This window comes from Heteronotia binoei, chromosome 8 (genome assembly GCF_032191835.1).
Source record: "Heteronotia binoei isolate CCM8104 ecotype False Entrance Well chromosome 8, APGP_CSIRO_Hbin_v1, whole genome shotgun sequence".
NCBI classification, from domain to species: domain Eukaryota; kingdom Metazoa; phylum Chordata; class Lepidosauria; order Squamata; family Gekkonidae; genus Heteronotia; species Heteronotia binoei.
In genome coordinates, this window is record NC_083230.1 from 26,593,079 (window position 1) to 26,608,291 (window position 15,213).

At 41.5% G+C, this 15,213-nt stretch overlaps 1 protein-coding gene across 3 annotated transcripts in view; it reads left to right on the forward strand.

The window, feature by feature from the left end:
* AASS (aminoadipate-semialdehyde synthase) overlaps positions 1–15,213 on the forward strand; it is a 65,614-nt gene that overhangs the window by 11,859 nt on the left and 38,542 nt on the right. For all 3 annotated transcript variants that reach the window (XM_060244825.1, XM_060244824.1, XM_060244823.1), the window contains exons 6-10: positions 10,150–10,228; positions 10,312–10,439; positions 10,747–10,895; positions 11,656–11,778; positions 12,171–12,282. In XM_060244825.1, coding sequence (XP_060100808.1) covers positions 10,150–10,228; positions 10,312–10,439; positions 10,747–10,895; positions 11,656–11,778; positions 12,171–12,282 — 591 coding nt within the window. The remainder of the gene's footprint in view (positions 1–10,149; positions 10,229–10,311; positions 10,440–10,746; positions 10,896–11,655; positions 11,779–12,170; positions 12,283–15,213) is intronic.

Sequence of the window (15,213 nt, forward strand, 5' to 3'; positions counted from 1 at the left end):
ACCAACTATGTGGGGAAATGCAGTCGTGAGGTCCTGGAGGAAAAATTTAGGCTGCTAGGCAGGAGACTTAAGGCCAGGACCTCCAAGGTAGCCTTCTCAGAAATGCTACCTGTTCCACGTGCAGGACTGGAGAGACAGGTACAAATGAGAAGTCTCAATGTGTGGATGAGACAATGGTGGAGGGAGGAAGGGGTTAAGTTTGTTAGGCACTGGGATGCTTTCTGGAACAAGCGGGAGCTGTACAAAAGAGACGGTCTCCACTGATACCCAGATGGAACAAGGCTGCTGGCGCTTAAAATCAAAAAGGTGGCAGAGCAGTTTTTAAACTAAATCTTGGGGATTTAGGAGATGAAATGTCTCTGGTTTGGGAGGATTAGCTGTTACTTTTCTACCGGGTAATGGATCAGAGTTGTCCACTGAGATGGTGACAAACAGTATGGACTGTCTGCCAAAGTCTCAAGACAGCAGGAGGAAGATTGAGGGCCTAGCTTGCCTGGGAAATTACAGATGTTTGTATACAAATGTTAGAAATGTTCGAAGTAAAATTGGTGAGTTGGAATGTTTAATGTTGGGAGAAAACAGGAGAATCAGTGAGACACGGTGATTCCTGGATATGAGTTATATCGGAAGGATAGGGAGGGAAGGGTTGGAGGTGGGGTGGCTCTGTATGTCAGAGAGGGTATACAGTCCAGTAAGACTGAGGTCAGAGAATTAGATTCCCTTCTAGAAGGGGGGGGCGTGGCATGCTCAGCTGAGAGGAAGACGTGTTTTGTTTGAGCTCCCGGTAGAATGCTAAAGGGAATTAAGTATTCCTTCTTCTGGTGATAAAAATAACAAAGCCTTGAAGACTTTAAAATAAGTCGGTGATAGTTGTGAAGTGGGAGTCTGGAAGTTGGCCAGAGGCTAAAGTCAAAACTAATTGGTGCTGAGAGAAACGGCAATGGCGACCTCGGACTCAGAAGTTGAAAGTGAAGATAAGGTAATGAAACCAAAAGACTTTCAATTAGAAGTTAAGAGAGCTGTGGAAGCTGCCAAACATAGCATTATTAAGGCAGTATCAAAGATTGTAGATGAAAAAATAACTAATTTAGCTGAGGCCGTTGAAGCCATGGCAGAGACTGTGAATAGTGCATGGGAAATGGCGCAGCTAAATGAGAAGAAAATTAACTTGTTGCAAAAACAGTCCAGACAGTTGGAAAAGCAAAATAAATACCTTAAAGATAAACTGATGGACTTGGAAAATTGGGCCAGAAGGTCAAATTTGCGGTTGAAAAATATTCCAGAAACGGAGGACATGGATAATGTGATTAAATGGATGGCTGAAATGCTCCCAGACTTAGGAATTTCAAGGGAAGATTTGGATCGTATTCATCGAGTTGGGAAGCAGACAGCTGAGTGGAGGTGGCCGAGAGATGTGATAATGTGTTTTGGAAAATATACATTAAAGGAGCAGGTGCTTAAAGGCATGAAGGCCTTGGATAGGCAAGATAAGTTACTGTATAATGATAAAAAAGTGTTGGCTTTTGAAGATTTATCACAGGAAACAATCAACAGGAAGAAAAAGTTAAGAGTGTTTACCAAGGTGCTGCAGGATAAAGGAATGAAATACAGCTGGAGAATGGCACCCTTTGCTCTGAAAATGGTGCATGAAGGAGTAGAGCTGTTTGCAGAAGATCAGAAGCAGATGGAGGAGCTATTTAAACGTGTGGGACTGCAGCTGCCTAAGGATTACAAGCATTCCCCTGACTGGGACTCAGAAGGGGAAAATAGTTTGGAAGAGCAAATGGGGAACACTCAGAAACAGAAGAAGAAGAAAAAGGAGGAAAAAAAGACTTGGGATTTCAGGGAAAGGACTAAGACTAAGAAATGATTGAGGGAAGATGGATTAAGGAAGAAAGAAAGAAGATAGAAGGACCGGAATAGCTCAACATGAACAGTTTTTTTGGTTTTTTTTTTAATTGTTGCTGTTGCTCTTTTTGAGTTTACAGTGTGGGAGAGATGTCTTTTTTCTCCCCCCCCCCCCCCAATATGGATGTTAGTGGTAGCTGGATGTCTGATGTGTTTAGTGGTAGGATTGGGAAGAAGATGTGTAGATGGTGGCTGATTGGGATGATGTTGGTATGTTTGGATGGTGTGATTGGGGTATGGATGGATAATTGGGACCTAAGGGGTGAATGGGTGGATTATGAATGGAGTAAGAAGGTGAGTGAATGCATATTGGGTAGAATTCTTTATACAAGAGATATGCCACGAACATTGGCATATTGCATTTTTCTTGGATGGGTAGAATTGGTAATGGAGGGTAGGTGGAGGGTAGATAAACAACATCAGGTGGGGTTGGTTAAGGGTGATTGGGGTTTAGAATTCCAGGCTGGTAGAGAACAGGAGAGATATGGGGAAGAGCTATGGTTAGGTATAATATGATAAAAAATGTTAATGTTATATGTACAACTCTTAATGTTAGAGGGCTAGGAAATCCAGTGAAACGGGCAAGAGTTGGGAGATATATTCAAGAGTTAAAAGCAGATGTGCTGTTCTTGCAGGAGGTATATAATGGGGGGGAAAGAGAGATGAATTTCCCTGGATTTGGGAAAGGTAAGAAATTTATTGCTCCAGGCTCCTCAAAGAGCAGAGGGGTGGGAATAGTATTTAATTCTAAAATAGATTTTGTTGCAGATAAAGTAATGAGAGATAAGGATGGAAGGTTTATTTTTGTACAGGGTCATTTGGAGGGAGAGCCGGTGGCTTTAGCTTCTTTGTATCTCCCTAATGTGCATCAGTTGAATGTATTGTATAGATTTTTGCAGAAGTTTGAAAAATTTTCACCCTATACTAAAATAATAGGGGGAGATTTTAATATTAACTTGCAGGGGAAAGGTAATGTTAAAAAAAGGAAGGCGGAGAAATTTAAAAGAGTGTGCGGGAAATTTGGTCTGCTAGAATCATGGATGGAAATGTTTCCTAATGATGATGTATATTCTTTTTACTCTGCCGTGCATGGAACTTACTCAAGATTAGATGGAATCTTAGTCTCTCAAGAAATGAGGAATTGGGTAAAAGATATGGAGATCGGGATGATTAAGATTACTGATCATGCCCCTGTTTCAGCCTTTTTGCAAATAGGTCATTGTAATAGATCGTATAATTGGAAGTTTAATCCATGGTTAGTGGCAGATGAAGAAAGTAAGTGTAACATTAAAAATGCAATGGAAAGATATTTTGAAGAGAATAGGAAATCAGATACTTCATTAACAATAGTATGGGAAGCAATGAAAGCCACTATTAGAGGTGTGTGTATACAGAATTTGGTGAGATTGAAGAAGGGTAAAGATAGGAAAATTAAAGAAGTAGAAGAAGAAGTTAGAGTATTGGAGGAGAAATTTAGGAAATCTAAGAAGAAGGAGGATAAAGAACAAGTAATTAGGAAAAGGGAAGAGTTGAATGTATTGGATGTTAATAGGACTACGTTAAAATTATGGTATAACAGACAGAAGTATTATGAGTTTGAAGGGAAAGGAGGAAGAATTTTAGCAAATAAAATTAAGAATTTTCAGGTTAGGAAAAATATTAAGGCAATCAGGAACGATATAGGGTTTTTGGAAACTGAACCTAAAATGATACTGGAGAATTTTATAGAATTCTATAACAAATTGTATGCAAACAAAGGGATTAAAAAGGAAGATATAGAAAAATTCTGTGAGGGGTTGGAATTTTTAGAATTAAGTGAAGATAGTAGGAAAGAATTAGATAAGGATATAACGGAAGAAGAAGTTAAGATGGCTATAGATTCTATGAATATGCAATCTGCACCCGGACTGGATGGTTTTAATGCGGTATTTTATAAGCATTTTAAGGATATATTGGTGCCTCATGTGACTGAATTGTTTCAAGGAATTTTGGATGGATCTCCTACACCGCCTACATGGTTGGAGTCGAGATTGGTGTTAATTCCGAAACCTGGGAAAGATCAGACTTTAAGGGATTCATATAGGCCAATTTCAATCACCAATATGGATTATCGAATATTTGCAAAGGTTATGGCAATGAGACTCAAAAAATGTATTGCACAATTGATAGGGAAAGAGCAATTTGGGTTTATGCCTCAAAAATATTTAGTAGAGGCAGTTAGGAAGGTGATGGGTATGGTTTATTTAGCTAAAAATAAGGATTTGCCGCTTACGCTTTTGGCGTTGGATATTTATAAGGCCTTTGGATTGGACATACATGAAGACTATATTTCAAAAATATAGGTTTGGGGAGAAATTTCAAAATATGATTGAGGCAATATATTCTAAATCTAAGGCGTTGATAGGAGTTGGTGGTTCAGTAGAGGGATATGTTCAGGTATTGAGTGGTACGAAGCAGGGATGCCCTTTATCCCCTATGTTATTTATTTTAGCATTGGAACCGTTAGTGAATAAATTAAAAAAGGATAAAAGAATTATAGGCTTTGAAGTTCCAGGGAAAGGGAAAATAGATGGGAATCTCTTAACAATGTATGCAGATGACATGATGGTGACAATTAAGGATGTGGAGCCCGCAGTGGCACCTTTAAAAAAGATACTACAGGAATTTGAGGAAGTGTCAGGGTTAAAAGTGAATTTTTCAAAATCTTCAATGATGTGTGTTAATGTAAAACCAGGGTTACAATTAGCAGCTTCACAAATTTTGGGTATTCCCATAGCAAATAAAATGGTGAAATATTTAGGGGTTAATATTCCTAGGAATATTAAAAAAATATTTGAGTATAATTATAAAAAAATCTGGAGTGGAATTCAAGTTAAAATGAGAGACTGGAGGAAGAGGAAGGAGTCAATTAGTACAAGGAATGCCATGGTTAAAATGTTTCTAGTTCCTAGGTTGACTTATTTATTTTATGTATTGCCTTGGCATATACCAGAATACGTACTGAAGAGATGGCAAGGAGATATAGATAGATTTGTTTTTGCATCAAAGAAACCAAGGACAGCCAATAGGTATAGATATTATGGTATTAAAGATGGGGGATGGGGGATTCCCAATATAATTTACTATTATGATGCATATCAATTAAGGCACTTAATGATTTGGTTGGAGGGAGAGTTAGGAGAAGAGCTGAACGGGATAGAAAAGGAAAATTTAGAGGTAGTAGGAGGAAAGGAAAGTTTATTTGATAGAACGAAAAGGAGGAAGAAGATAGGTGATAAATTATCAACCTTTATAGGGCCCAGTAGGGTATGGGAGAAGTGGAAGAAAGAACTCGCTCCGGAGATATCATCTATTATTAAAATGTGGTACTATGATAAATTTGCTCCATTAAGGGGATCACTGTCAAAGGAAGTAGGAGATAAACTGAAGAGGATTACGATTCAAGAATTGAAAGAGGTTTGGGGTACTGATGGGGTGAAGAAAGAGGAGTATAATATTTTGAATAATATTAATTGGTTGTTAAAAAGTCAAATCTCCTCATTGCTGAAGGAGGAAGAACTTAAAAATATTGGTAAAAGAATTAATACTCCCTTTGAAAAATTGGTGAAAGAGTATAGAGAAGATAAGTCAAAAATAGTTTCAAAATTGTATAAGATTTTATTAGGTACAGGGAAATCCCCGAGAGAATTTTTGAAGGAACATTGGGAAACAGATATTGGAGATAAAATTTTAGATGAAGATTGGGAGAGGATGTTTAGATTACCTCCCTTTGTTACAACATCTAGGTTAGTGCAGGAGCAGGGATTGAAGATGATACAGAAATGGTATTATACACCCATTAAGATGTATTATATTTCTAAATCAGGGAGTAAAAATTGTTGGAGGAAATGTGGAGAAATTGGATCTTTCAGTCACATGTGGTGGGATTGTCCCTTAGTGAAAAAATTCTGGATGCAGGTTGGCATAGAGATGACAAAGATTATGGGATGGAAAATAAGTATATCCAAAGCAATGGCAATTATTAATTTGGATGGTGTGGGATTAAGATCAAAAGAGGATAGTAAATGGATTAATTTGATGTTAGTAGCAGCAAGACAAGTGATAGCAAGGAATTGGAAAGAAGCTGAGGAATTGACAATTAATCACTGGAGGGATAGAATGAATAATATAATTATTTTGGAGTATTTAACGATGAAGATACGAAGAATGAACGGATTAAAGGTTAGGGAACAGGAGGAGGGGTGGTTTAGGAAGATGGTGAGATATTTGGAAAAGTTTAAACAATTTAAGACGATTGGCTGGTTAATAAGAAAATGAATGGATAAGATGTTTAAATAGAGTGACGGAGTTGTATTTGGACGAAATGTTAATAGTTATAAATTTATGGAATATTATAATGTATCTATGGCCTGGGACTCTCACAGAGGTGGATTGGTGGTGGAATACATAACAATAAAATTTTTTATAAAAAAAAAGATTCCCTTCTAGAAATGCTTTGGGTTGAAATAGAGGGCCCAAAAGGAAATTTAACTATGGGTGCGGCCAGACGTACCATTAGTGGCGACACAGCTCCGTCTCGCTGACGGATTAAATGTGTTCGTTCAGACATCCACATCTGGCAATCAAGCGTGATTCAGCGTCATTCCGACTTGCTGCAGATCAGTGCCGCATTAATTTGACTCCACAGAAAGTCCGGCCCTTTTTCAAAACAGCGACACAAGATCGGCTTTTTGTTGTTTGGACAGCTCACGCGCGATACTGCCTCCCACCTTGTTTTGAAAAGAAGCCCCAGCAGACATGCGCATTGCCAGATCATCCGGGAATCTGAGATGACGCTTCTGCTTCTCCAATCAACACAGGATCGGAGGGGGGGGGGAAACGTTATCCCACTTTTCAGAACAGGAAAAAAATCTTTCTTTTCAATGTGAGGATTTCAAGATATCATTGTCACTGCCAATTTCTAGGAAAATCATTCCTTCCAGTGCCTTGGTTTGGATCGGCAACGTTAATTCCGGAAACTTTCCCCCTTCCTCCCTGCCGCTGAAGCAATGTTTGATTTCCCAGCTCCAAACAGTTGGGCGCATGTTCAATGGACCCCCCCCTCCCAGAAATCACCATCACCGTGTGATCGATCAACTGCTTTTCACTAGTGGGACCAACTCTTTATACGACCGTTCATGTGAACGCCGCCACGTCGGATTTTTCTGCCCCGGTCCAGAAAAAGGCTCTTTCGTCTCGCTTTTAAGTGGTCCGTCTGGCCGCACCCTATGGGAGTTTATCGCCCACCAAATCAAAAGATAGAGGACGATTATAATATAATGGAAGGATCAAAGATAGTGGCTAAACGTAAAAACTGTGTCGTAATAGGTGATTTTAACTACCTGCAGATTGATTGGGTCAATATGTGTCCAGGTCAAGAGAAAGAGATGGAGTTTCTAGATGCTCTCAGTGACTGTGCTATGGTGCAGATGGTCTCAGAACCTACCAGGGGTGGGGTGATCCTGGATTTGGTCCTAAGTAATGCCCAAGACATGGTGAGAGATGTAAAAGTGATCACACCGCTTAGGAGCAGTGACCATAACGTTATTGATTTCACCATTTGTATAAATAGAGAGTTGCCCCAAAAGACCAGTACAACCACGTTTAACTTTAAAAGGGGTAAATTCTCTGAGATGAGGAGGCATGTGAAGAGGAAACTGAAAGGAAAGGTAAATACAGTCAAAGCCCTTGGGAAGCTTGGAGGCTATTTAAAACTACAATCTTAGAAGCTCAGATAAAATATATACCACAAGATAGGAAAGGCACAAATAGGTATAAGAAAAGGCCTGCATGGTTAACAGACAAAGTAATGGAAGCTGTAAAAGGTAAGGAGGACTCCTTTAAGTGGTGGAAAGCTAGTCCAAGTGAGATTAATAAAAGGGAACACAGGCTGTGGCAGATCAAATGCAAGACTGTGATCAGGCAGGCAAAAAGGGACTATGAGGAGCATATTGCAAAAAACATAAGACCGACAATAAAAATTTCTTCAAGTATATTAGAAGCAGTAAACCAGCCAGTAAAAGGATTACTGAAGGAGGATAGGGAAATGGCTAAGAAGCTGAATGCATTTTTTGCCTCCATCTTCACTGTGGAAGATGAGAAGTGTTTGCCCGCTCCAGAACCACTTACTTTGGAAAGGGTGTTGAAAGACCTGAATCAGACTGAGGTGATGAGAGGAGGTCCTACAACTGATGGACTAATTAAAAACTAATAAGTCGCCAGGTCCGGATGGCATATTTCCAAGAGTTCTGAAAGAACTCAAAGTTGAACTTGTGGATCTTCTGACAAAAATATGTAATCTTTCATTGAAATCTGCCTCCGCTCCTGAGGACTGGAAGGTAGCAAATGTCACCTCCATCTTTAAAAAGGGTTCCAGAGGAGATCCGGGAAATTACAGGCCAGTCAGTCTGACTTCAATACTGGGAAAGTTGGTAGAAAGCATTATCAAAGACAGAATGAGTAGGCACATTGATGAACACAAGTTATTGAGGAAGACTTAGCATGGGTTCTGTAAGGGAAGATCTTACCTCACTAACCTGTTACATTTCTTTGAGGGGGTGAACAAACATGTAGACAAAGGTGACCCAATAGATGTTGTTTAGCTTGACTTCCAGTTAGCTTTTGATAAAGTTTCTCATCAAAGGCTCCTTTGTAAGCTCGAGAGTCATGGAGTAAAAGGACAGGTCCTCTTGTGGATCAAAAACTGGCTAAGTTATAGGAAGCAGAGAGTGAGTATAAATGGGCAGTCTTCGCCGTGGAGGACGGTAAGCAGTGGGGTGCCGCAGGGCTCAGTACTGGGTCCCATGCTCTTTAACTTGTTCATAAATGATTTGGAGTTGGGAGTAAGCAGTGAAGTGGCCAAGTTTGCAGATGACACTAAATTGTTCAGGGTGGTGAGAACCAGAGAGGATTGTGAGGCACTCCAAAGGGATCTGTTGAGGTTGGGTGAGTGGGTGTCAATGTGGCAGATGTGGTTCAGTGTGGCCAAGTGCAAAGTAATGCACATTGGGGCCAAAAATCCCAACTACAAATACAAGTTGATGGGTTGTGAACTGGCAGAGGCCGACCAAGAGAGAGATCTTGGGGTCGTGGTAGATGACTCACTGAAAATGTCAAGACAGTGTGCGATTGCAATAAAAAAGACCAACGTCATGCTGGGAATTATTAGGAAGGGAACTGAAAACAAATCAGCCAGTATCATAATGCCCCTGTATAAATTGATGGTGCGGTCTCATTTGGAATACTGTGTGCAATTCTGGTCATCGCACCTCAAAAAGGATATTATAGCATTGGAAAAAGTGCAGAAAAGGGCAACTAGAATGATTAAAGGGTTGGAACACTTTCCCTATGAAGAAAGGTTAAAACGCTTGGGGCTCTTTAGCTTGGAGAAACGTCGACTGCAGGGTGACATGATAGAGGTTTACAAGATAATGCATGAGATGGAGAAAGTAGAGAAAGAAGTACTTTTCTCCCTTTCTCACAATACAAGAACTCGTGGGCATTTGATGAAATTGCTGAGCAGTCGGGTTAGAATGGATAAAAGGAAGTACTTCTTCACCTAAAGGGTGATTAACATGTGGAATTCACTGCCACAGGAGGTGGTGGCGGCTACAAGCATAGCCAGCTTCAAGAGGGGGATAGATAAAAATATGGAGCAGAGGTCTATCAGTGGCTATTAGCCACAGTGTGTATGTGTGTGTGTGTGTGTGTGTGTGTGTATATATATATATATATATATATATATATATATATATATATATATATATATATATATATTTTGGCCACTGTGTGACACGGAGTGTTGGATTGGATGGGCTGTTGGCCTGATCCAACATGGCTTCTCTTATGTTCTTATGACTTCTACAGAGTGAGACCATTGATCTCTCAATGTCAGCATTGCCTCTGCAAGAGGCTTTCCAAGATCTCATGTTGAGGTTTTTCACATCATCTACTACTTGGACTTTTTAATGCAGGAGGTGCTGGAGACTGAACCTGGGAACTTCTGTATGCAAGACAGATGCTCTACTGTTGAGCCACTGCCTGTCCGCATGAGCGTCAAGATCTGGCCTTAAGACCAGATCAACAACATTGTGCCAGTTAATCTGGTATAGGGGTCTTTAGAAGTATTGTTTCTGTGACAGCCTGCATACCTTATAGTAATTGGTATAGCCAATGTAACTGAGGGTCGGTTATTTTTTGCAGGGTGCTCAAGAAATGTTCAATGCGCTCCCATGTGAGTTTGTAGAGCCCCATGAACTGAAGGAGGTCTCCAGAACTGGAGGTAATCTTGGAGCAATTCTATAATGTCCTCATGACCCTTGCAGAGTCTGGTATGGATCTCTCATTCATTGTATTCCTTTGCAGATCTCCGAAAAGTGTATGGGACTGTGCTTAGTCGACACCATCACCTTGTAAGGAAGAGCGATGGGGTGTATGACCCTACGGAATATGACAAGCATCCGGAGCTCTACACATCTCGTTTTAACACTGATGTGAGCATAACACATAAAGCTCTCCTGTTTATGGGTTAGTTGTACTTTGAGGTCTTCTGTACAGAGTGTGGATCTGTTCCTCAGTTAACTAAACTAGTGGTCTGAAATGCGCAATTCAGGCCTGAGGTCAGTCTAGTCTGCGTGAACTATTGACAATTTGTTTGATATCCTACACAGAATTTGAGGCCCACTGACAAAAGGGACATGAAATATTGCATTTCCTTTGCAGTTTCAGTCACAGAGTGAAGACCCTGGATCTAGCAGTTCGTTACTAAACCATCAAGAAATGTTTGGCTTTATTTTCCAGATTGCACCCTATGCAACTTGTGTAATCAATGGGATCTACTGGGAGCAGCATACCCCACGTTTGCTAAGCAGGCAGGATGCACAGAGACTTCTGACGCCCCTCAGACCTTCTGCGTCAGCTACGGAAGGCTGCCCAGAATTACCACACAAGTAAGAAATGTTTCTTGGTGTGTGTGTGTGTGTTTGCATGAATTGCGCCCTCATAAGGTAAAAACAAGCAGCTCAATAGTCTTGCAATGCAAGAGCATTGCTTCCCTTCAATTCTCCCCCCTCCCCTGGCCCTGTCTTCTTTTGCTCTCTGTATCATGTGCATCTTTTGCTGTTTTGTTGGAACTGTTGAATATGCTGGCACGAAGTTCTACCAGATGTAATTCTTTTTGCAACCTGTTGAAATTGTTTTCAGAGAATGCTTTTGTTAATTCTTTATGTTTCCTAGGAATATGTATTTTTAGGACTCTGTAATTACTTTTGAAACCAATGATATAGTACATAATGGAATCAAAGAATTCAGGTTTTCACGGCTGGTAACATCATTAGGGTTTGTAGAATCTTTCGGGCTCAAGTGCCGTGTTCTACTGGAGAAAGTTTTTCTTCCAGACGTTTCGTTCTCGGCTGCGGAGAACATCCTCAGTGGCATTGCAGCCGGAGCAGGCGCTCAGACCTTCTTGGCTGCTCAATGCACAGCAGCCGAGAAGGTCAGAGCGCCTGCTCCGGCTGCAACGCCACTGAGGATGTTCTCCGCAGCCGAGAACGAAACATCTGGAAGGAAAACTTTCTCCAGTAGAACACGGCACTTGAGCCCGAAAGATTCTACAAACCCCAATACATAATGGAATGTTTAGGGGATTGTTTATGTAACTGAAAATCTTTTCTTGGCTATGAAGATATGTTGTAAATCCATTTTTCCTAGGCTTGTTGCAATATGTGACATTTCTGCAGACACTGGTGGATCTATCGAATTCATGACTGAATGTACCACAATAGACAGCCCGTTCTGCATGTATGATGCAGACCAGCACATCATTCATGACAGGTGCGTGGGACTTTGTAATTGCTGCTGGTTTGCTTTTGTGGTGTAAGCAGAGTCTACAAAGCAACTTTTTTTGTCTGTTTTAAAAGAGATGCAATTATGGTTGGGGTTGCCTGCTCCAGGTTGGGAGATACCTGGAGATCTGTGGGGCGGAGCCTGAGAAGGATGGGGTCTGGGGAGGGGAGGGACTTCAGTGAGGTATGATGCCGTACAGTCCATCTTCCAAAGTTGCCATTTTCTCCAAGCAAACTGATCTCTGTTGCCCTGGAGATCAGTTGTAATCCTAGGAGATCTCCATCCACCACTTGGAGGTTGGCAAGCCTAATTACAATGAATAAACCGATGGTCTTACCAAGTACTTGCATGACATTCAATCTCTTTATCCTCTCTTTCAGTGTGGAAGGGCTTGGGATTTTGATGTGTTCCATTGATAACTTGCCCGCTCAGCTTCCCATAGAATCCACAGAATGTTTTGGAGACATGCTTTTCCCTTATGTTGAAGAAATGGTGAGTGTGTATGTGGGGGAATTTGGGTGCTTGAGAAGATGTATGGTGCTTCTGATGGGCTCTATAGGTAAGAAATCTGCTGTAAAACATAGCTGGCTGTCAGAACATGTATTGGTGTTATGGTGTTAACAGGGCAATATACATTGTACAATATGATTTCTGCTAACGCTTGCACGGATCAATCCCAACCCCCCAGACTTTGCATTTATTAACCGTCCAATGAAGAGCAGAACAGATGGCCATCCAAACTTGTCTTACTGGAGCAACTCCAAAAAAGTGTAGTTCTCCTCTGCCCAAGACTGGTGACTACTCACAGTCCTTGATGGTACTGAGTCCCATCCATTCCTAAAGCGTCTCATTTCTTTAAGCCTTTTCTACCTTCTTGCTTTCTCTAGGGCTGACATTCACCATTGACTATATTTGGATATCTGCTTAGGTCTATTAGTTCACTCCCAATTTCAGTGGCCTCTGCCAGAGTGGCAATTTTAACTAGTCCTTAGCTGAAACTGACTATGTGCGGTGGGGAGGAGTTTTTGTGAACAATTTCACACCCCTTGGCTTGCTAAACATACCCCTAGCAATTCTTTTTGGGGAGGAACACCTTTCTTCTCCCCATTCCAGTGTCTCTTGGTTAATTAGGTGAGACAGAACAGATAACAGTGCATTCTGCCTCACTAGCCATGTGAAAATATGCACTGCTAGCGCTAGCTTGGAACACAATGGACATGAAGCTGCCATATACTGAGTCCGTCAATGACAGTATCGTCAAGAGTCAGTGTGGTGTAGCAGCTAGAGTGTCAGGCTAAAATCTGGGAGGCCGGATTTTGAGCCCCCACTTTGCCGTGGAAGTTTGCTGACTAACCTTGGACCAGTCACGCACTCTCTGCTTAATCTATCTCACAAGGTTGTTTGTTGTGAGGATAAAACAGAGGAGAGTAGATCAATGTTATTCCGTTGGGTTCTCACTCAGAAGAAAGGTAATGAAGTAAATAAATTCTCTTTGGCTATGGCTTATTAGGGTCTTGGGCAAAGATCTTTTACATTAGAGAGCCAGTTTGGTGTCGGGATTAAGTGCGGGACTCTTATCTGGGAGAACTGGGTTTGATTTCCCCACTCCTCCACTTGCAGCGGCTGGAATAGCCATAGCTCTAGTAGGAGTTGTCTTGAAAGGGCAGCTGCTGTGAGAGCTCTCTCAGCCCCACCTATCTCACAGGGTGTCTGCTGTGGGGGAAGGAGATAAAGGAGATTGTAAGCCGCTCTGAGACCCTGATTCAGAGAGAAGGGCGGGGTATAAATCTGCTGTCTTCTTCTACCTACTACCTGGTTTTTGTAGCTGGAGATATTAGAGACTGAACCTAGAACCTTTTGCATACAAAACAGTTGGTCTACCTCTGAACCACAAAGCGTCCCTAACTCTTGCCATACCACAGTGGCAGCACGGCAAGGCAAGCATCAGGCCAGTTACTTGGGCAAATGGAGATTGCTGAAATCATGCAAGGAAGAAGTCCCTTTTTTAACAAGTGCCATTTTCTATCCCTTCACCTCGAAAACAGCAACTCTACCAGCTAAAATCCAACCTCACCAATTAACAGAAGTAGGTAATGTAATAGCTCCATCTACTGGCTGGTTAAAGAAATAACTTTGCTGTGTGATTTAATGTGGTGGCTTCTAACACTTCCAAACATGGGACACCCTGGGATGTACTGACCTGCAGACAGTGAAAGGATGTCATGTGACACTGGACTCGCATGCCAGTAAGAAGGAAATCCAAAAAGCGAAGAATTACAATCCCTGTCCTTTATTAGGCCAACCCAAAGACACTTTAATTTAAAAGGGGACATTCAATAACCAGTGCATTGGGATTTTAGATGTTTGGAACCACTGGGAAAACTGAAGCATAGCATGTATTAACACAACATATGAAGTGATACAAAAATTAAACACTAGGATCCTGCTTACCATAAGCAATGCACAGCAATATAGACCACAGTCCCCAACATTTATCCAAGTAAGTTTATGAACCGTTTTGTACATAACCTGTGTACATTGGAGGAGGGACGGTGGCTCAGTGGTAGAGCATCTGCTTGGGAAGCAGAAGGCCCCAGGTTCAATCCCTGGCAACTCCAAAAAAGGGTCCAGGCAAATAGGTGTGAAAAACCTCAGCTTGAGACTCTGGAGAGCCGCTGCCAGTCTGAGAAGACAATACTGACTTTGATGGACTGAGGGTCTGATTCAGTATAAGGCAGCTTCATATTTATTAACTGTATTTTAAAATTGTTTTATACAAAATCATGGTATATACCATGTCCTGTTAGCCGCCCTGAGCCTGCTTCGGCGGGGAGGGCGGGATACAAATAAAATGTATTATTATTATTATTATTATATGTTTATATGTGCAGAAAAGCCCTCTTGAACAGCTCAATTTAGTGTAGTGAGCAGAAGGCCAGGAGAGCGGAAGCTTCCCTCATTGCCTCAGGCAGGCTGTTCTACAATGTGGGAGGTGCGATGGAGAAGGCTCGCATATGAGCAGTTGTTGCTTTTGCCCATTTGCAGGCTGGCACCTGCAGAAGTCCCTGCTGGCATCAGCAAAGCTGTCATGATAGAGCATAAGGAGAGAGGCTGTCTCACAAATAAGAGGAGCCGAGACCATGAAGCACTTTGTATGTGATAGCCAGTGCCTTAAACCGAGCCCAGTAACTGATGGGCAGCTAATGAAGCATCTGCAGAATGAGAGTAATATGCACGCTCTGTCTAGCTCCCATGAATAACTGAGCTGTGGCATTCTGGGACAGTTAGAGTTTCCAAGTTGATTTTGAGTGGAGACCAATGTACAGTGCATTACAGTTTAGTCTTGATGTTCCTGTGACATGGACCCAAGCGGCCAGATCAGTTGTATCAAGTTAAGGGGCCATGGTATGGTCTAGGCTGAGT